Raw genomic sequence first — 21,084 nt, forward strand, 5'->3', positions numbered from 1 at the left:
TTCCCTAATTTCTTTCAGTAGTATTTCCAGTGTCAATATAAACAATATGGAAGATAGGGGACATCCTTGCCTCACTCCTTTCTTTATATTGAATTGTTCTGTTGTCTCTCCATTAATCAGTATTTTTGCTGTTTGAGTATTATATATCCTTTTAATCATGTTTAGAAATCTTTCTCCGAATTTCATCATTTCTAATTGTGTTATTAGGAATGTCCAATTAAGATTATCAAACGCTTTTTGCGCGTCCAGGAAAATCAATGCTAATTGCTTATCTGGTCGTTGTTCCTAATATTCAAGGGTATCAATAATTGTCCTTTGATCTGGATGTATATAATGATTAATGAAATTTTTCAGTCTCTGTGTTATAATGGATGTGAATAATTTATAGTCCACATTAAGAAGAGATATTGGTCTATAATTCTTTATTTCAGCCGGGTCTGAGTCCTGTTTTGGTATTAATGTAATTATTGTTTCGTTCCAAGATTGTGGAGTTTGGGCTTCCAGGAGTGCATCATTAAATACCTGTATTAGAATATCATCTAATGATTGTTGGAATGTTTTGTAAAATTCGGATGGTATGCCATCTGGTCCAGGTGTTTTGTTGTTTTTTTGTTTCTTCCTTGCTTCGGTTAGTTCTAACTTGGAAATCGGTCTATTCAATGATTCGGTGTGGTTTTCTTTTAATTCCTGAATATTTATTTTGCCTAAATATTGTATGATGTCTTCCTCCCGAATTTCGTCTTTTGCATATAGGTTTTGGAAGAAGTCCTTTGCAATTCGTTTTTTGTCCTGATTATTGTGGTATATTTGTCCGTCTTTGTCCTTTAATTGCTGTATCATCTTCTTCTCTCTTTCTTTTTTCAATTTATAGGCCAGCCACCGGCCGGTTTTATTTGCGTGCTCGAAATAGTTTTGTTTGGCCATTTTAATTTTCCTTGTAATCTCAGTTGTTGTCATTCAATTTATTTTGTGTCTTGTAAGATCAATTTTTTCTTTAATTTCTTTATTGTGTGGCTCTTCCTGTAGTTCCAATTCATACTGTTGGAGATGGGTCAGTAGGTTCTCTTTTATTTGTTGTTTGTCTTTATTTTTATTTTTTTTTTGCTATGTCAGCAATTGTTAAGCCTCTTATGTAGGCTTTGGTTGTATCCCATAAATTTTGCAGACTGGTATGTTCTTTTACATTAATTTGGAAAAATATTTTCAATTCTCTTTGAATCATTTCTACATATTGTTTGTCCTTTGTGATGTCTTTATCCATCATCCATCTTCCCTGTGTTTGGTGGCCTTTCCATGTTATTACGATCGGACTATGGTCTGCCCATGTACTTGTAGCGAAACAATGTAAATTGTTTTTTATTTTGATTGATTTCCCTCCAAGCGTCTTGTAGGTGGAATTCTTGTACTATATCGTAAAATATATCCAGTAGTGTTTTTTTCCTGGATTTTTTTTTTTTTTGCTACTTTGATAGTCTTTGTCTATGTTTACAATTGCATTGTAGTCTCCAATGAGACATATATTTTCATAGTCCAAGTCTTTAATTATATTATGTATTTTTTTAAAATAATCAATTTGGCTTCCGTTCGGCATGTATAGTGACACTAATAATATAGTTTTCATTCCTGTTTTGATCTCAATCATCAGGGTCCTACCCTCCTCGTCTACAAATATTTGTTTTGCTTGTAAGTGATTTTTTATGCATATTGCGATGCCTTTCTTTTTTTGTTCTGTTAGTGCAGTATAGAGTGTTCCCAATCGTTTATTTTCTAGTACTTTTCGATGTTGTTTTTTGATGTGGACTTCTTGTAATGTTATGATATCTGTCTTCAGTTTCTGTAGGTTTCTAAATATCCAAGCTCTTTTAGATGGGCTGTTTAAGCCATTTATATTAATTGATATCAGTTTTAGTTCCTTCTCCATTCCAGTCTTCTATTTCTTTGCTGTCTTAAGTCTTCTTGTGTTTCTGTTGGTGATTTGTGTTTTTTCCCTTGCTCCCTCTCTTTCCATTCTCTCTTTCTCCCCTCTTGTTCTTTCTTCTTGTTCTCTCTGTGCCTCATCTGCTAGGCCCTCGTTATTGATAGGATCTTGTTGTACTTCAGTTTCTTGTTCCTCTTCTGATACGAAATGCCTGTCGAAAAATTATTGTGCCTTTTCTAAGGTGTCGATTCGATATTTTTTATCTTGTCAAGAAACAAGGATTCCCTCGGGTACCAACCACCAGAACATTATTTTATGCTTGTTCAATTCTGTTGTTAAGAAATTGTAATTCCTCCTTGTTTCTCTTATTTTTCTCGGAAATGTTATTATTTCTTTATCTTTGTAAGTAATTATTTCCTCTCTCATTATTTTATATATTTCTTCTTTCACCGATTTCCTCGCAAATCTAATGTAGATCTCTTTAGGTAGTTTATTCCTCCGGACGTAGTTTGTGTATACTCGATAGACTTCGTCAATTTCTTTGCGAATATCCTCCTTATCTTTTTGGGTCGCATCTGCCAGGATCCCCACCATCAAGTCTCTCAGATTCTCTTCTCTGCTCTCAGCAATATTTTGGAATCTTAGGTAGAAAGATGCCTTTTCCAATTCTAAATACGAAATTGAATCTTCCAATTCTTTATTCAATGCAATTTGATCACTTTCCATATTATCCAATTTTTTTTCTGCTTGGTCCATTTTTATTTCAATATTTTGGATCCGTTGTTCGTTTTTTGCAATGTTTTGTTGGATCTTTTCCATCTTATTGTCCTTTTTTTTTTAGATTGTCCTTTATTTCTCCTACATCTGTTTTCAGTTCTTCGTGATTCTTCCTGTTTTCCTCATGATTATTGGCTATTGATTCTTGTGTTTTGTTCATCCCCTCTTGTATCATCGCCAGGACTGAGTGTATGTTTTGGATATTGAATGTTGAGGGCGTTTTCTCTTTTTCTATAGTTAGCATTGTATCTATCGTTTTCTATTGTATCGGTGATGCAGTAGTCGATGTCTGATTGGGAATTATTCTTTTACTTGTTTTGGTTATCGCACATGGACCTGTGGATGTCATCTTGATTTTCTGTTTTAGCGCTTTCCAAATTTTCTTTCTTTCTTTCTTTCTTTCTTTCTTTCTTTCTTTTGTAAATATTTTTTATTTATTTTTTCAAATTTAAACATAAAAACATAACTTTCAAGAGCAAAAATCTTGATCCGGTCATAGATGGTTACCACGCTTACATTCCTTTCACAAGCTCAATTCACAATTTCCATTACATCTTTTATAAATAAACAAAAAAAGAAAAAAAGAAGATAAAAAAATTCAAAACTTAAGAAAAATCCAATTTTACCTCAAATTTAACATTTTCATCTATATAAATCCATTATATCTATCCAAAATAAGTTTCAAATTCACTTTCACTCATTTTTACATCTGCATAACAATTCTAAACATATCTTTATTCTTCTTTACCTTATATTTTATACAAGTCATATCAAAATAATTTTTACAATATTCTAACCTCTTGTTAAGTGTTTACCTTACAATTTTATCACCATTTATTCTTAGTTTCAATTCAATACCACTCCATTTTTATTATATTTTATAAAACAACATTTTATCTAATTTTAATCCTTTGACCCTTATCCTCAAATCAGTTTACCTTAGTTTTTTTTTTCTCCCAGTTTACATATTACAGATTTCTCACAAAGGCATATTTTATTTACTCCAATTTCTAATATATTTTCACTATATCTCCCTCTAATATTTAACTATCTTCCAGCTTGTTCTATTTGATTAATTCTCAGCTTGATCCCCTCCAAAACACCAACTATTTAGTTGATTTCAGGATAGTTCCTCAATCTCCTCCAACTCTCCTCCTATTTTTTTGACTGTTTCCAGCATTTTATAGGCTGATTTCCAGCATAGTCTCCTCCTTAACTCCCTCCATTGTTTGGCTGATTACCAGCATAGTCTCCTCCAACTCTCCTCCTATTTGTTTGGCTGTTTCCAGCATTTTGAATTAATTTCCAACGTATTTCCACCGAGTCTCAAACTCTTATCAAGTTGGTATCCATCCCACACATTTTAACTATAATTATCTGTTTTATATCATTTTTCCATCCTGCTCTTTCAGTTTAAATCTCAGTATATTTCATAATGGTCATCATTTCCAACTTGTATTACCTTAATTCAAGACTAATCACTAGCATCTGTGTATCTTGTATTTTGTTCAATCAATCCTTATTCATCAGTTTAACATTTGTTTGCAAATTAAAATTAAAACGTATTACATCAAACAGTACATTTTCTTAAAATTTTCCTGCCTCAAAATATATTCTTATTATTTTTATCCCCTTGATATCATCCACTATTTTAATAGCCACCTCTTATTTTCTATTTTTATTATTTCACAACCCTTCCTGTTTTTATCCAAAAATCATATATACCTAGGCTTTTAAACTTTATCATATATACATAGGCTTTTAAACTTTACATTTCAGTTAGTCACATTTAAATTTATCCACTTTAATTCTTCCTTTTCTTCCTTTTCCTCTCTGTCCAAAGTGCTCTATTTCAAGGTTCATCAGTTCAAAGTAAAAAATTTCTGTATGTCCCTTTAAACCTTTTAAAATGTCTGTTCCAAGCGTAGTGCATCAGCTTCCCGTCTTTGTTAACTACGCCACACCTAGTTTTGTCAGTCTCCATTGTTAAAATCCAAAATGTTCTTTCTTTCTTCTTTCTTCTTTCTTAAAATCATCTGGGACAGAGTAGGAATCTCCAAAATCCTTATATCCAATATTAATTTCAAGTAATCCAAGGTAAAAAGCCAATTAACATGTTTCTTTTCCACCCAGAAAGGGAAACCTCTTCAATCCACTTCCCTGCTTAATCACTGCAGACTCCATGGCTATTTTGTAGCTATCCATCTGTCTATCTTCATTAGCTTCATTTTCTTTTAGAGGCATTAATTCTCAGGAATATCCATTTCTCCTCTCCACTCCAGTTAAAGGCACAAATTTCAAAAATTTATTAATGCCAAATCATCCAGTTTAAGTTTACTGCAACAAAATTCAAATTGGGTCTTTTACCCATTTTTTTTTCTTTTCAATCTTTAAGCCCCGCAGTTCAGCAGCCGCTTTTAATTTTGGGGTCTTATTTTCCAATAATTCCAAATAGGTACATTATATTGCCTGGGTTGGTGTCACTCACCCGGCTTCTTGATTTTTGCTCTTTCTTCATCTTCTTCCTCCAGCACAATCCTTGTTCCCGGTTGCCGCGGTTTCAGGGCAGCCGCCATGGCTGCCGTTCCACTGCCGCCAACGTGAAGGAGAAGCCTCCGGCCCCAAGGAACCTGCCTGTTCCTCTCGTCCGCCCAAGGCGTTCCTTCTTGTCCCCTCGTCCCTACCAGACAGTGCTTTCCAAATTTTCATACACCGTCTACGTTAAGAAATTGATTCATAAGGATTTCGTGTTGAAAACTTATTTGTTAAATTTATGTTGATTGTGGGAACAGGATATAGTTATAAGTTCACTTTCAATATCGTTATATAAGGATTTAAGGATCTTTACTGGGAACAAGGGAAAAATCAAATATTTCAGCAAATCATGTGTTTAATTTGCCTCCCATTTTCTATGCCTCCCCCCCCACCCCATGGCTTATTGAATGTTCCAATAGTTTCTGCTCAGAAACTATCCAAAAGCATAACACAGTTATAGACAATAGGTAGCAGTAGGTCACTATAGCTAGAAATAGCTTTAGATTAGCTTTAGCTTTTATAGATTTTAGATTAACTTGCTATCGGTATTTTATTTAGCTATCAGTTCTTTAGCTGGTCTTGGCTTTCAGGCATAATGAGTTCCTATCAAGAAGCTTGGATATTGTAATGTATCATGTTGTATATGTGTAATGTATTCTTTTGTAATTGACAGATGGAATTATTATTATTATTGCCATGCCATTAGGGAGCACCAATGGTAAAACTGTGCCATTAGACATATTTAATTTAGGAATATTGAAATTGACTTAGACTTGCTAAGCTCTTACACTGTTTCTAAACATAATTCTTATAATTTAATTTGGATAGGATAACATATATGAAATCTCCTTACAAAAGTATACTTAGTTTTTAATTAACTTTTTACAACTGCTTTCCAACAAGAATCCTATCTACCCTTCATCTCCTAGTGTTATTACTGAAGAATTATTTTTCTTGACTACCAAATTACTACGTAGAGATATGAGTTTTACTTTTTAAAGTTCCCTGATGTGTCCTTCTCAAACACCACAGTAACACAAGTTTTCATAAAAGGTGTTATGACATGCAACAAAGGATTAGTCCGTTGCAGTTCTTCACTTTTAATTTCTATTTGTATCCATATATGCACAGGTAAGTTGTTTATGATATGCATTTTTCTGGTATTTGTAGAATGCACACAGACTTCTCCAAAGTCAATAGTGGAAGGACCTGGAAAGAATAGAAAATGTATAATAGATTTTATAGAGAAGGGGAATATACAGTACTCATAAATCACATCACGTACCTATATATGCACAATATTCTATATATAATTCCTCATTTTTCAGACTACACATTTGTGTAAGAACTCCCCTCCAAGTTGTGCAAGGACCACATCAAGGGAAAAATGTTTTTAGGTTACTCAGTGAAACCCCTAATTATACAGTACCATCTGCCAGTTAACTACTAAGACATTTTCGAAGAGCTTTTATTGATCCGGTCATTTAGAACAGTTTATTACTGAAACCATCTATATCTAGTTCATTTATTCAATCTTTGTACATGACAGAATGCACTACTGACTACAACGTTGCTTGCTTATATTCACTCAGTTGTGGTAAAAGTGTATTCCCTGCAATAAGGCCCAGCTAGTGATGTACATTTCCCTCAGATTTTAGACAGGTCCTTACTGTGAAGTGTTTGCACAGAAGTCAAACATATTTAACTTAGTTAAAATATTTATTTAACAGTTAAAATATTGTTGGTTTTATCAACTTTCCAGCTATTGCCTATTTACTATTTGTGGTAGTCTATTATTTTGTTGTGTTTCAGAGGATGTATCAGTATGTATTCCTATATTTTACTGTATTTATTATAACTATTTTGAAAATTACATTTTTAAAAACTGAAAACATGACAATACAATTGCAATTGTATTACAATTCTATTTCTGCGAATAGGGGATTAATGACAATAGATTTGCTCGAAAAACGTTCAACGTGTACAAGTTAAGAGGAAAATGTAATTCTTTTTTGGCAAACATACCAAACATTCCACAAGTCAACTCCTCAAATAAATTGGCTTGAAAGAAAAAGAGAGCACTCAGGAGCACTTAATCTCTAACGTTCCATATTCTTCAAGCTAATTCATCTATATGCTCTTCTAGAATTATTCCATCTTTCTCCAATTTTCCATTCACCTATACAATAGTTGATAATTTAAGATAGAAAATATGTGTTATCAAATTACTCTCTTACCAATGACTATCTGGTGAAGCTGTTTTGGTGTCAAAATTAGACCGCAGTCTTCAATTTCTTGCTGAGACAATGGTTTAGGATTATGACAACCATTCACCTATTTAAAAAAAAAAAAAACCAAAAAACCCACACTATTAAAAGAGTTTAATTTGTTTAGATACAAAAGTATCACATCTATTTTCTTCTCTGTTGATATAGGAAAGTCCTGAACTTTCAGCTCAAAAAATTGTGCCTTTGTGACTCCTAAATTAAAATGCTTCCTAAAATTTGGCAGGCTGACAGAGTGCCTGCCTCCACTGTTCTTTTCCCATTTCCAAGATTTTTTGAAGACTCTCCACCTCCCTTGAAGAAATGTCATTCCCACTAAAGAGGCACCAGGACTGCAAGCTCCACCATCTCTTAAGACCTAATTTTCCACTGGGGAAACTACTCTTCAAGGTTTCATGTACTACCTCCTTTGCAAAAAAAAAAAAAAAAACCAGAGCCAAACAGCTACTTTTTCTAGAAATTCTGAGAAGTCTCTAGGTCATTGATGGGCAAAACTAAACCCTGGCAAGACCGAGTGGCTCTGGATTTGGGATTCATTGGCTCAGGGAGAATTGTCACCTCTGGCCTTGGATGGGGTGGCACTATCCCAAACAGACCCTGTGCGTAATCTAGTTCTCCTGGACTCACGATTCCTGCTCAAAGAGCAAGAGGCAGTCGTAGCCAGGAGGGCCTTTGCACAACTGCGGGTTGTGCACCAGTTATGCCTTTTCCTGGACCAACAATCCCTACTCACAATCAACCATGCCCTAGTCACTTCCCGTCTTGACTATTGCAACATGCTCTATATGGGGCTGCCCTTGAAGAGCATCCGGAAGCTCCAGTTGGTGCAAAATGCAGTGGCCCACATGGTTTTGTGCAGACCCCGGTGTGCACAAGTATCACCTCTCCTGCAGGAGCTGCATTGTCTGCCAATTTGCTTCTGGGCAATTTAAGGTGCTGCTTATCACCTTTAAAGCCCTTCATGGCTTGGGACCAGGTTATCTGAGAGACTATTTCTTGCTGGTCATCAGACCCATCAGAGCGGGGAGGCAGGGAATGTTGCGGGTCCCATCCCCTAGGGCATGGGACCGCATCTGGAGCCGCATGTGGCTCTTTCAGCCCTCTGTTGCGGCTCCCGACACCACTGCTGTTGCCACCTTCATGGCCTGCCCGCTGCTCTCGCAGCACCTTGCACAGCACAGTGAAAGTTAGCGCACTTCACAATGGGGGAGATGGTGTCCCCTCCTCCTCCTGGGGACCATTACAATGCAGAGCCACAATGGGACCCTGCCCCACTTGCCCCTGGCAACAGCAGCAGCATTGACTGTAGTACAGGGTGGGCCAGTGTCCCAAGGCAGAGAGCAGGTCATGTGTCCAGCACCAACAAAGGCCGGAAGTAGCTGCCCACCGTTTCCTGCAGTCTCGGGCAGTGAGAGAAAGATAGAGAGAGAGGCAGATTCGGCTCAATTTGGCTCCATCTGCTCCCCTCTCTCCACCTTTGCCCAGTTTTTCAAGGATTCTGCCTTGTAGATGCTGCCTTGGTGATGGTGGTCGTGTACTTTGCCTGCCAAGAGTCTTCAGGGGTGCCCAGGAACTATATTTTCTGGCCACTTTGGACCGAGTTGCAGGATGTGTATCCATGCCTGTGTGAGTCTGCTGCTGCTTGGGATGATGCTTCTCTGAAGTGCGTGTGGCGATATAAGACAGCAACTTCATGGTGCTGTGATGTAACTGCCTGACAGTCAACCCTTTTGCAATGCAAGGTTTATTTTTGTACCTTTCCAGAGACACAGAGAACATGGCTAAATTTCTTTACAGTTATTCCCTGGGTGTGTGGGTTGGGAAGTGGGGGAGAGGGAGGGAAGGGGAGAGAGAGAAAGAGAGAAAGAGAAAGAGAGAAAGAAAGGAAAAGAGAAAGATAGAGACAGAGACAGAGAGAAACAGTGACACAGACAGAGAAAGAAATAGAAAGAAAGAGGGAGAGAGAGGTGAACAACACACCCAAGGCTGGGTGCAGCAGCTAGGAAGGGAGGAGTGAGGTGGGGCCAGGCAGGGCAAATAATTTAACCACCAGTTCTCTGCCTAACGACTGGCTGAGTAGACGTGGCGGGGTGGGTCATGTGACTGGGTGGGAGTGGCATTGAGTTGGCCACGCCCACCCAGTCATACCAGTTATTAAATTATTGGCTCCCGGTGTTTTCTTTTCTGTGGGAAACGGGTCCAAATGACCCTTTGAGTGTTAAAGGTTGCAGACCCCTGCCCTAGGGAGATATACCTGGTGGGATCCAGAAGAAGGGCCTTCTCCATGGTGGCCCCCTCTCTCTGGAACATCATCCCCCCCCCGAGATTAGAATGGCCCCCACTCTAGCACTTTCCAGAAGGCGTTGAAGACCTGGTTCTGCCAGCGGCCCTGGGGAGCCCAGCGCAGGATGGACCCCATTAAATGGCTCATGTAAGGTGCTGTCACTGGGATGGGGGGGTGATTTTATTATATTAATTTATTATATGACTCTTCTTTTATTAGTTTTATTGTTTTTATATGAGGTTTTACATTCTATAAGCCTTCTTGAATTGCCATGTGCGAATAGGCGGCAATATAAATTCCCTAAATAAAATTTTAAAAAAATTTAAAGTTGTGAAGCAAGTGATTAGTATTCAGGCTGACCAGGCTCATTGCTTTCTCACAGATAAACAGCAAGCCCTGCTCAAGTAGTATACTCTTGCTCAGGAATGTATTAATTTTATAAGCATTCCTATTTAGTTTCTCATGCCAACAACCTCCTCCTGTTCAGCTTTATTTTTGCATTCCTTCTATGAATCCACATTTTTCATCTTTTTAAATTCAATCCATAAATTGTTATCCTATTTATATTTGGAGGGAGGGCCTATTTGTTCCCATGAAATATTCTTTCACTTAAGTATCTCTCCTTTACACATACACCTCCATTTACTAATATTTAAATTAAGAAAACCAATACTCGATCAAGATAAATGTGTCATGCTGAAAAAATATCTGCAATTACTAGAAATCAATGTATATTTATAAACATGCATTATTTAGTCTAACTACTGGATAGCAATTTCTTCAATTGCTTACACCTGACATTCTCCCGCTATCCCCAGCCCATGAGAAAGATAGATCATGCTGTCCTCCTGAAAAAATAAATGTGGTGAAAAAAAATGAAATAATTGCTACATTATAATCTCCTGAACCTATGGAGTATAGACATATTACTAGGGGTTTGAGCCCCCTTTCTCCCTTTAAGAGATAAAATAACTCACGTTTCAAAAAAATCAAAGCTTATTAAAAAGATGGGAGGTTAAAAAAAAATTAAAATTTAAATATCAACATGCCAAACTGCAGAAAATGAATTATAGAGATGCCCCAATTTAGCAATATATAATAGTTGGCCACAAGATGGCACTGGTTCACTACAAATGATACAATCTCTTTCCTGCAATATGCAATGCTACAGTGTAATAACAGACTACAAAAATATTCCAAATAATCACTTGCCAATCTCAAGTAAGGTAAAACAAACTTGGCATTTCAAGTTTATTTTATCATTTTTATAGTGCCCCCTCCCCAATTCAAAAGTCTCTAGGTAAATTATAGTAAAATAGAGTATTATAAACATAAAAATCAGTGCTATTTCTAATTATAATTTTTTCTGCAGTACTATAGACTCTGCTAACTGAAAATGCCATTTCCCTGGTAATTCATTTTAATCAGACATTGGAGGAGACCAATAGTAGCTTGCTCCTTCTCTCAATCATAGCACACAGCTTCCCCAGGTTTCTACTTCTAGTTCTCAAAAAAACGAAGCGTTTATTTATCCAGGAGAGGGAGGATTTGTGTATTGGATTATGCCTACATGCCAAACGTTTCCTCCTGAATGTTGACTGAAGCTCAGACTCCCATTGGCTGTCAGTGAATATAGAGAAAGAGCTTGCAAGCTGCACATTTACTAGAAGATACTAGATTTTGGAGAAAGGAGTTGTAGGTCGATTTATTAGACTGAAAATAATTTACTCTTTTCTAGGAATAAATCCTATTAATTTTAATGGGACTTCAGAGAAAATACACAAAAGAATATGAAAAGTACATTTAAATGGCTAATAGAGCAGGAATAAACAGTATATTATATATCAAGTATATTATGATAAGCTAAAAGTAAGATACCATATTCATCAATACTAAACGTACCTCTTTTTGTATAGATGTAGATTTGATTTCTGCTAGCTGTTTACTAGTTAACAGGCTATTTCTGTTTACACAAGCAACTTCTTTCTCCATGTTATCATGCTTTAAAATTCTGAGCATGGGAGATTTTAGCCCTGATGCTGGCTTTAATCCTATGTCCACAGGATTATTTAGCATTTTGAAGATCCTATTGTATCAGAATAAAAGATAAGTCGTATTTAACTATCTAGCCTATATATTACACAGTTTTGCAGAACTTTGACTTATTTGCTGGATTTTATTAACTAAATGTGTATGAAGGGAAAATTCTTACAAAAAGTGTCTTGCCAAACCATTATTGAAAATTCTGATTGATACTCAGTTCACAGACTACCTTTGAACTTTTTCTTCAAAAATAATTATTGCTTATTTTCCAAAGGCAACTTTCTATAAAGTGAGTATGAAAGTAAAATTCTCTTAACAATCTTTATCAAGGCTACTGGACAAATGTTTTCTTGCCTCACTTATAAGAACAAATAATCATGTGAGTCCTCCAGAAGTTTATGTAGAGCCTATATAATACCAAGCAATTCAACAGTAATGAGAGGCAGTTATTTCAGTTCACAACAATCAATTCTGATACAGCAGGAACCTGAAAATTTTTAAACTATTGACTTGGTGGATGGTGATATTAAAATAGGCATTCCCATATTTATTTTATTTGTATTTTACAATTCTGTGTAGTTAACAGCACAACATGTTTAAAAATCTAATACAGCTTAATGGAAGTGACACCACAAACATGAGATCAATTTGTAAGCAGTTAGGATCAGAACTAATAACCGGATAAAGCAAGTAAAACTGGAATCTCCATAGATTTCTATATTCTAATATTCATTTAGATACACAGAATTATTTCAGCATTTAAGACATATTTTACAAAAATCCCATCAGAAAACAGGACTTCAAAGTCTTTTTGAAATAATTCTGAAAAGGTGCTTTGGAGTATTTGGGATCGGCCATCTGCAGCTTCTTTGAAGCATCCTTATCTTTTCCCACTGTAGCTGCTGAATCAACCTTTTTCAACCTTTTAAGCCTGGAGCCCCTGAAATATTTTTCAGGCAGTAGAGAATTCCTGCATGTACAGGCTATAGGCTATAGGCCAGAAATTACAAAATTATTATATTCATTTCATGAAGCTTGTTCCCCAAATCTAGTTTACCCTTACTTGTCCCAGAGACCCCTTTACAAAACTAGAAGGACGACCCCTTACAACCTCCAGTACCCTCTCCTTAATACAGTGGTACCTTGGTACTCAACTGCTTTGAAACTCATGAGATTTGGTATTCAATGCATTTTGACATGAAAAGTTTGCTCTGGTACTCATTGTTTCTTTGGTACTCAACAAACTAGCCTACCAATCTAGGTTTATTCCTGTATTATAGGCAGACCACAATAAAGCAGTTAGTTTGAATCTGCACTTGTGGTCCGGTTGTTCACGCTTAACATTTGGCCTAACTCAAAGGGCTGACATCGTGTGATCCATACCACTGTACAGGTAGTCTTTGATTTACAACCACAACTGGGCCCAAAATTTCTGTTGCTAAGTGAGACATTTCTTGAGTGAATTTTGCCCCATTTTACAACCTTTCTTCCCACATTTGTTAAGTGAATCACTGCAGTGGTTAAGTTAGTAACACAGTTGTTAAGTGAATCTAACTTCCCCATTAACTTTGCTTCTCAGAAAGTTACAAAATGACCCTGGGACACTGCAATCATCATAAACATGAACCAGTTGCCAAGCATCCAAATTTGTTCATGTGACTATGGGGATGTCGCAATGGTCTTAATGTGAAAAAAGTCAGAGGTCACTTTTTTCAGTGCCTCTGTAATTTTGATCAGTCACTAAACAAACTGTTGCAAGTCAAGGACTCCATGTATTGGTTAAACCCATTAAAAAGGAGGGGAACATCATGAAATGTTAGTATTATCATCAGAAAAGGATTTGAATTGTATCTATTAACTTGTATGCAGTGCATTCCTATGCATAGGAAGTAAAACCTACAGAGGAAAACAAACTAGAACTTGTCAGTGTCAGTTGCCTTGTGACTCATTATATATTATTCCCTATGGGAAAAATCTATTTGGTACTCATCTTTTTTGGTACTCATCGCAACTCTCAGAACCAAGTAACGATGAGTACCCAGGTACCACTGTATTTGGACTCTTCAAACTCTCCTGAAATCTTGGCAAAGCACCTGCAAAAAGGCTGCACACACTAACAAAGAAAGCCCCAGCAAGGAGGCTCTGGTGTCCCCCTCTCTCACCCCCTACTTTTCCTTTCCTCTTCAGCAATCCCCCTCACATCCCCACATGCTCTAGCAGGCCAACCCAATGTTGGAGTTTATAGGATTTATGTTTGGTCTCTGCTTTTTTAAAAAATAAATCAAGATCTCCTGGGGAACCCCTGATGATCTTTTGGAAAACCTTAAGAGTTTCACAGAACCCCAGTTCAGAAATCCTGTCCTAAATGATTTCAGGAAAAGACAACGCTATTTTGAAAGGCTGCAGACTGTTTCTGACTCTATTCTTTGAAGCATTGTTTTCAAAAAGCTTATTAGAATAAGTGGAGATTTAAAGTCATTCGAATAAGTAAAGATATATAATAAATGTTTTGGTATTATAGATTGGGTATTTCATCTAGAAGCAACTTACTGAGCTTCTTTTTTTTTTAAACGGACTTTTCTTAAACTGTGAATGTAGTCTGCATAGTAGTCTTTATTCATTTGCTTTTCCAGTTCTTCATATACAGTGTAAGAGAATTCTGGATCTATGTAACAATATCTGGGAACTTTTGTGAAAATAGTCCTAAATCAGAACAATGATATACAACTTTATCACTACATGGAATATTTAAATATGCATTGAAAATACAAAATATTAGTCCTCTTATATATATATACACACACACAAATAAGGATAAAATAATTGGAATTTGATTTAAGAAAATATTAACAGCACACATACTTCTGCACAAATAAAAATCACTAATAGAAGAAAATAGATTTCCAATATAAATGTAATATTGACTATGACAAAACAATCATATAAATTAATAAACATATTATGCCTCAAGATCACCATTACTTATATTACCTGTAATCCTTATGCCACTCAGAGGGTCTTATGCTGGCTGAACGATCATTGGGAAGAGCTACTAATACATTGCTTAAATTCTTATTAATCCGGTGAGCATGTAATTGTGTCTTATTTGATTTAAGTAGTGCTATTGGTGCAACATCACTCTGTTGATCCCCCTTGTTAGCTATAAATATCCCAGTAGCATTGGAAATCAATGGTGTTAAACCTTGAGTCAGGATTTAAATAAAAATAAAAAATATTATATAGGACAAGCAAACCAAAATATAAATTACTGTATTTTATTCCACAAATTCTATAATTCTTAATTCACAGTTAACATTTTATTCAGTTAAGAAACATATCCTTACCTAACCTCTTATAATGTAACCATTTTCAGACTGAACTTTTTACGAGTTTCAGTAAAACTGATTGGAGAAAACAAACACAAAGAAAATAAATACTGTATTTCCCCAAAAATAAGACCCTGTCTTATATTTTTTTTTAACCCTGAAATAAGCGCTTGGCCTTATTAATATGCACTCAAAAAGCCCAATTGGGCTTATTATCAGGGGATGTCTTATTTTGGGGGAAACAGGGTAAATTGCATCATTAAAAGAGCTAAACTAAAGATATTACACAGAATTTAAATTTCAAAATATACTATTAGTAATCAAATATACTAGTATATATTTGATTTCTATTTTATGGTAATATGTTTCAGAGTTTATGCATAAATTAATTCCATTTCTTATTCCTAAAACCAGACAAACATAAAATATCAAAGAGATTTAACTAAATCATTCTGTCTGTGTGTGTATGTATGTGTGTATGTGTGTTCATGTGTTATATTTCTATAATGATCAAATGAAAACTCAAAAATTAATTGAAGCAGAAGGCTTCAATCTTTTCATTGGTGAGAGCAGATATTAATAAATAAATAAAATTTAAAATTAATAGATAGCATTCAATAATTACAGAAATATCCCAAAGAGCTAGTATTATTTTATTTGAGTACACTAAAGTTTGTGAAGCTCCTGTTGCAAAACATGCTTTTCCATGTAGAATATTAACCTTCAGGACTAAATTATAGTTCATTTCCAAACAATTATCAGGAAAAATATAAAAAGGTATTCTTGTACTGAAAAAGAACTAATATGGAAATAAGGTACATCATTTTGAAATATAGAAAACCAATTGCGGTTTCTGCTTGTCACCAAAGCATCTGCATGCATTCTATACATTCTAAGTACCTGAATAAACTGAATTACTCATTCAGCTTGACATTTAAGTGAAATAAATGTTTAAAGCAAAATCAGCACCCATGCCTTGAACAATCCTGGGAGACTTTCAAGAAACCATGTACATGGAATAGAGTTCCTCTGAACTGCTGTTAGAAATCTGAAAATCCAAAATGCCCTAGCAATCCTTGTTTTCCATTCCAAAAGAGTACAGGTAGTTCTCAACTTACAACTTGTCACTTAGCAATCATTCAAAATTATATTGGACCCTCCAAAAAGTACTTAAAGACCTGATTTTGTGGCTCCAACGCCCCTTCCCCACATTCACACAATCACATTTTGGGTGCTTGGCAACTAGCCTGCATTTACAGCCATTTGCAGCATCTCATAGTCACATGATCATAATTCATATTATTTTGGGAAGGCAATATTTATTTCCATTTTTCAGCAAAAAACAAAACAAAACACATCCATTGGTTAAAACAGGTTCACTTAACCATCACTGGTTATGACTGCCACAAAAAGGATTGTAAAATTGGTAGTTTGGGGGTCAATTACAGACATTAAGTTAAAGACTATTTGTAACTTACAAATTTGTCATATTGTTTAATATTACATTAATATTTTTGCCCCCATCAAGTGTTGATCTGAATGATCTGATATGACACTGATGTATGACAATCACAATCAACTTTTACTGGAAAATATAACTTTAGAGAGCTCTAAAACCATGAGAGGAATATTTAACAGTGTTCATATAGGTAAGCACTTTTTATTTCTATGAACAAAATTGTAGCAAGTACACCTCCCTCTCAAATTAACTTCCAACCAATTTATGCTAACTCTTATGAGTTTGCTTGCTGTAATATATACATATCTTCAAGGCAGCAAGATTCTTCCTGGGGCCAGAAAGGGTAGAAGCAAACAATTTCCTGGAAGATTGAGAAAGGCATCTGGCCTTTCCATTTCCCATGTATCTTTTTTCTAAATAACTAGGGGTTTTAACACTATCACTTTTAGGTAAATAATGCATCTTTTTAAAATTTAATCTGCTAGTATGCAGTATTGTAGGCTAATTCACTGCTCACTTGCTAGAACTCCAATTCTGACCGATTCAAGGTTGACTCAGCCTTCCATCCTTCTGAGGTCGGTATAATGAGAACCCAGATTGTTGGGGGCAATATGCTGACTCTGTAATCCATTTAGAGAGGGATGTAAAGCACTATGAAGCGCAGGGGCGGGTTTCAAAACCCGTCGCTACCGGTTTGCTCATGGGCACATGCGCGCTCGGGTACAACACTTCTGCTCTCACACACAACTCTTCTGCGCATGCACAGAAGTGTCTGGGCAGGTGGGCGGAGCCTCCCGCCATCACCGCTACCGATTCACCCGATCCGTGGCTAACCAGTAGCAACCCACCACTGATGAAGTGATATATGAAGCTATGAAGCTAAACTTATTATAAATTGTAAAAGAGAAAGCAAAAGGCTAAAACTAAAATTAGCACCTCCAACCCACAAAGGAAATTAAACCCACATATTTAAAAATGTAATTGAGACATTAAAATTTTCTATTTAGTTTTTTTAAAAAATCACAGGAAAAACAGATAGCTTGTCCAACATTTCCCATCTCGCCATGATCTACTTAAGAGATACCGGGAGATATCTGGTATCCTACTTATGCTAAAAGGCATATTAGTCCCAGGGGAATGAAATCAAAGCTTACAAAAAAGCTTAACTGATAACTAAAACTCACTTATGTTAAGCTACATGGACCTCCAGATAATTTTCAAAATTAATACAGCATTTAAATCAGTTACTTCTTCATAAAGGACAGCATTTTGGAAGTCTATCATTTCAGGTGATAAATAGATCACTTCTATCTTCGGAAAATGTCAAAATTGTTTCTCAGAAAGAAATATATTTCTATCTAAAAACTTAGCATTTTTTAATTAATAACATACCAGGGTTGGTTTTCAGCACATTAGTGGATACCGACTTGCAGAGGCCTGAAAAAACTAAATGTATTTGATGAAATGGTTTTATCTCTAATACTGGAAAGTCATCTTTTTTTGCTACTGGTCCTACAATATCTACTTTCTGCCTCACTGTGAAGAATCCTATATGTCGTGGGATAAATGAAAATATCACATCCTGAAAACAAACAAAAAAAACCCCACAAAAGTATTAAACACATTAAAAAGGACACCAAAAGCTAATTCAAGCTGTACATTATTTGTTACATTATGCTTACTCTCACTTTTAAAACTTTAATTTGATTTGTTTCTTATATTTTAAAATATTAAAATTTGTAAAAAAATTCTAATTGAAATGATGCAACGGAATTGAATGATATATTATCATGTTGTTTCACATATGAAATATAATACCAATTAAATATACAAATGGATAATGAAAGAGAGAAATTGAGGTGCCAAATAAATAATGAAAAAATAAAATGAGAGAAGTAAATTGGAAATTAGCTGCGTATTGCTTATATAATTTAATAAAATATTCTAAAAAATTTAATCTCACCAGGAGACAAAAAAAAAAAAAGAGAGCATTCCACTCAGCAGCTGAAGAAAAAGTTTGAGGATGTGAATAAACACCAGCAAAATACAGCTGAGCAGGATAGAAAGAGGAAATAAGTAAGATACAAGACAAGAAAACATAATTTAGAATTGATTATAAACTTGTAATTGATGAAGTGTCTGAGAGATAAGTATAAAGAAAATACTCATGACTACTACATAGGAGAAATTTAATGCTAAGAATGGAAAGTGGTGATGTCTGTGACAGATTGTGTTACATCCTCTCATTTGCCATGGTTAAAGACAAGAACAGAAAAGCAGCAGCTCTTCCATCTCCAAGCACCATCTAGAGCTCTCTGCTACCTTCTCTGCCCTAAAAAAGGAACTGTTTCTTTAAATGTACAACATTTTGTTATGCAACACACTCTAACATGAAATATCTTAAAAATTAAATATATATATAGTATAAAGAATGAAAGAAAATATGTGAATACCTTTACAGACTTTCCTTTTATTTTTCCCTTTTCAGGGCAAATATTATAATGTGCAATCTTATGAAAAACAAATGTCACTGGAAGAACATCACATTCATTTTGGAGTGTGCAAACAAGATCTGTATGTTCACCAATGTAACATTCTTTGAAACTGACAACTGGTCCTGGGGTGAATGTCAACATGACTGGAAGCCCTGAGCCTATCAATCCCAATTCAACACAGTGGGGATTCCCTGAAAAAGATATTGAGATGGAAACACTATTGTATGTTCTGAAGAGAGTAACAGTTTATCAGTAAGTGTTCATAGGATATACTGCTATAAAGGAGCAAATAATAATGCATTACAAATACAAATATTGTTCTCTAATGCAACAAAAATTTTAAATAAAAGCTAATACCATGCTTCCCCAAAAATAAGCTCTACCCAAAAAATAAGCCCCAGTGAAGGGAATGTGCATGGCCAGCACAGGAGGCAGTGAGTGCGCGCAGGCCAACGGTGTCTGGCAGCAGCCGCTTCGTGTAAAGCACAGGTGAATTGATTACCTGTCTAAGCAGCAGGCAGAGGCAGAGGTGGGGGGGAAGCTCTCAATCTGGACATGGGCCGTGGGCAAGCCAAGAGTCGGTTGCAGCGAGGGGCCGCAGAAGGCCTGTCTTCGTGTCTCTCAGCTTGGCTGCTACCCGCATTGTACATCGGTATCACCTGCCTTCCACCCAGCGCCTCTGCCTCCATCTGCTGCCATTACTGCTGCACGAAAATGAGTTTCCCACAACCAGCCGCCTGCTCTGGCCCTTTGATTCTCAGCTTTCCCGCATCCCCATGGTGCGTCTGGATCACCTGCCTCCCCCCACAACTCTGCCTCCATCTGCTGCTTGGACAGGGAATCAACTCACCTGCGCTGCGCAGCCCCAGAGTGCGCCGACCAAGGGACCAGCAGGCTGCAGTTGCTGCCATATATCATCAGTCCCCCCGCCTCTTTTGCGTATGCCAGGGGCAGGGTATCCAGCCGGGCTAATTACCCTGATATCATGTTTCCCCGAAAATAAGCCCTAATGCTTATTTTGGAGCCCCAAAAATATAAGACTGGATCTTATTTTCAGAGAAACACAGTAACAACAAAAATCTGTTCTCAAAAGAACTGTTCACATAAATAATAAAGCATTCTTGAAAACGAATAATTGCACTCAAATGGTAAAGCTATGCCGTTGCTGCCTTAAGTGAAAACTCCTAAAACAAAGCCCAGGATTATTAAATACATCAAATGTAAGTGACTTTTTAATCCTGCTAGACTAACAGAAATAATTAAATGAAGGAGAGGCGAGAGTTGGGAATGGATGGACTAGCAGTACCTCAGTCTACCCTGTCAGATTAATCTTGACTATAGATAATAAGGAAATTGTTATGTCATTTGTTTATATTAATGTCTAGCATCCTCTGCAAAGCATGAAATGGGATCTTTCTGTAAGTATTTAAGAACTCATCAAAGCAAAAAAGAGAGCCATAATCATGCATCATTTGTATCTTTGGGCATAAGAAACAAAAACAGAAACTAGGATGATTAGCTTAGTGTGATGTCTGAAAATGGAGTTAGTTAGCTATATTAAAACAAGACAGGAGTCTTCCAAAAAAAATTCTAGCTTAAAATCACTTAACAAATCTATTTTATTTGGGTAAATAATCAATATTTCTAAATTCAGTTGTAACATTAAATTACCTATGTTGATATGTTTACTCATTAAAACAAGTAATCAGGTTGTATAAACCAATACATAGCTCATGAATGCTTTGACTTAATGAGTTTCCTGGTTAAAATTGGCATGAAATAATGGTCAATATAATATCTCTGACTCTTGTCATGAAGAATACATAAAGATGTATATTCTAGAATTAAGCAGTATCAAATAACCATGATTTCCAAACATACAAGATTCTCAGTATCCTATAACAATTTATTTACAACCTATAGTTTCAAACAATCTTAAACTACGTATACTCTATTGTTATA

At 35.8% G+C, this 21,084-nt stretch overlaps 1 protein-coding gene across 1 annotated transcript in view; it reads right to left on the reverse strand.

Moving 5' to 3' along the window:
- The window catches only part of CFAP47 (cilia and flagella associated protein 47), a 525,834-nt gene that overhangs the window by 483,544 nt on the left and 21,206 nt on the right, over positions 1-21,084 (reverse strand). The window contains 7 exon segments of the mRNA XM_070944210.1: positions 6,223-6,439; positions 7,468-7,564; positions 11,702-11,885; positions 14,393-14,545; positions 14,834-15,044; positions 18,020-18,209; positions 19,081-19,313. Of these exon segments, the coding sequence (XP_070800311.1) occupies positions 6,223-6,439; positions 7,468-7,564; positions 11,702-11,885; positions 14,393-14,545; positions 14,834-15,044; positions 18,020-18,209; positions 19,081-19,313 (1,285 nt within the window).

Source organism: Pituophis catenifer, unplaced genomic scaffold (assembly GCF_029215685.1).
Source record: "Pituophis catenifer annectens isolate HBS135680 unplaced genomic scaffold, rPitCat1.0.hap2 SCAF_4, whole genome shotgun sequence".
NCBI classification, from domain to species: Eukaryota; Metazoa; Chordata; class Lepidosauria; order Squamata; family Colubridae; genus Pituophis; species Pituophis catenifer.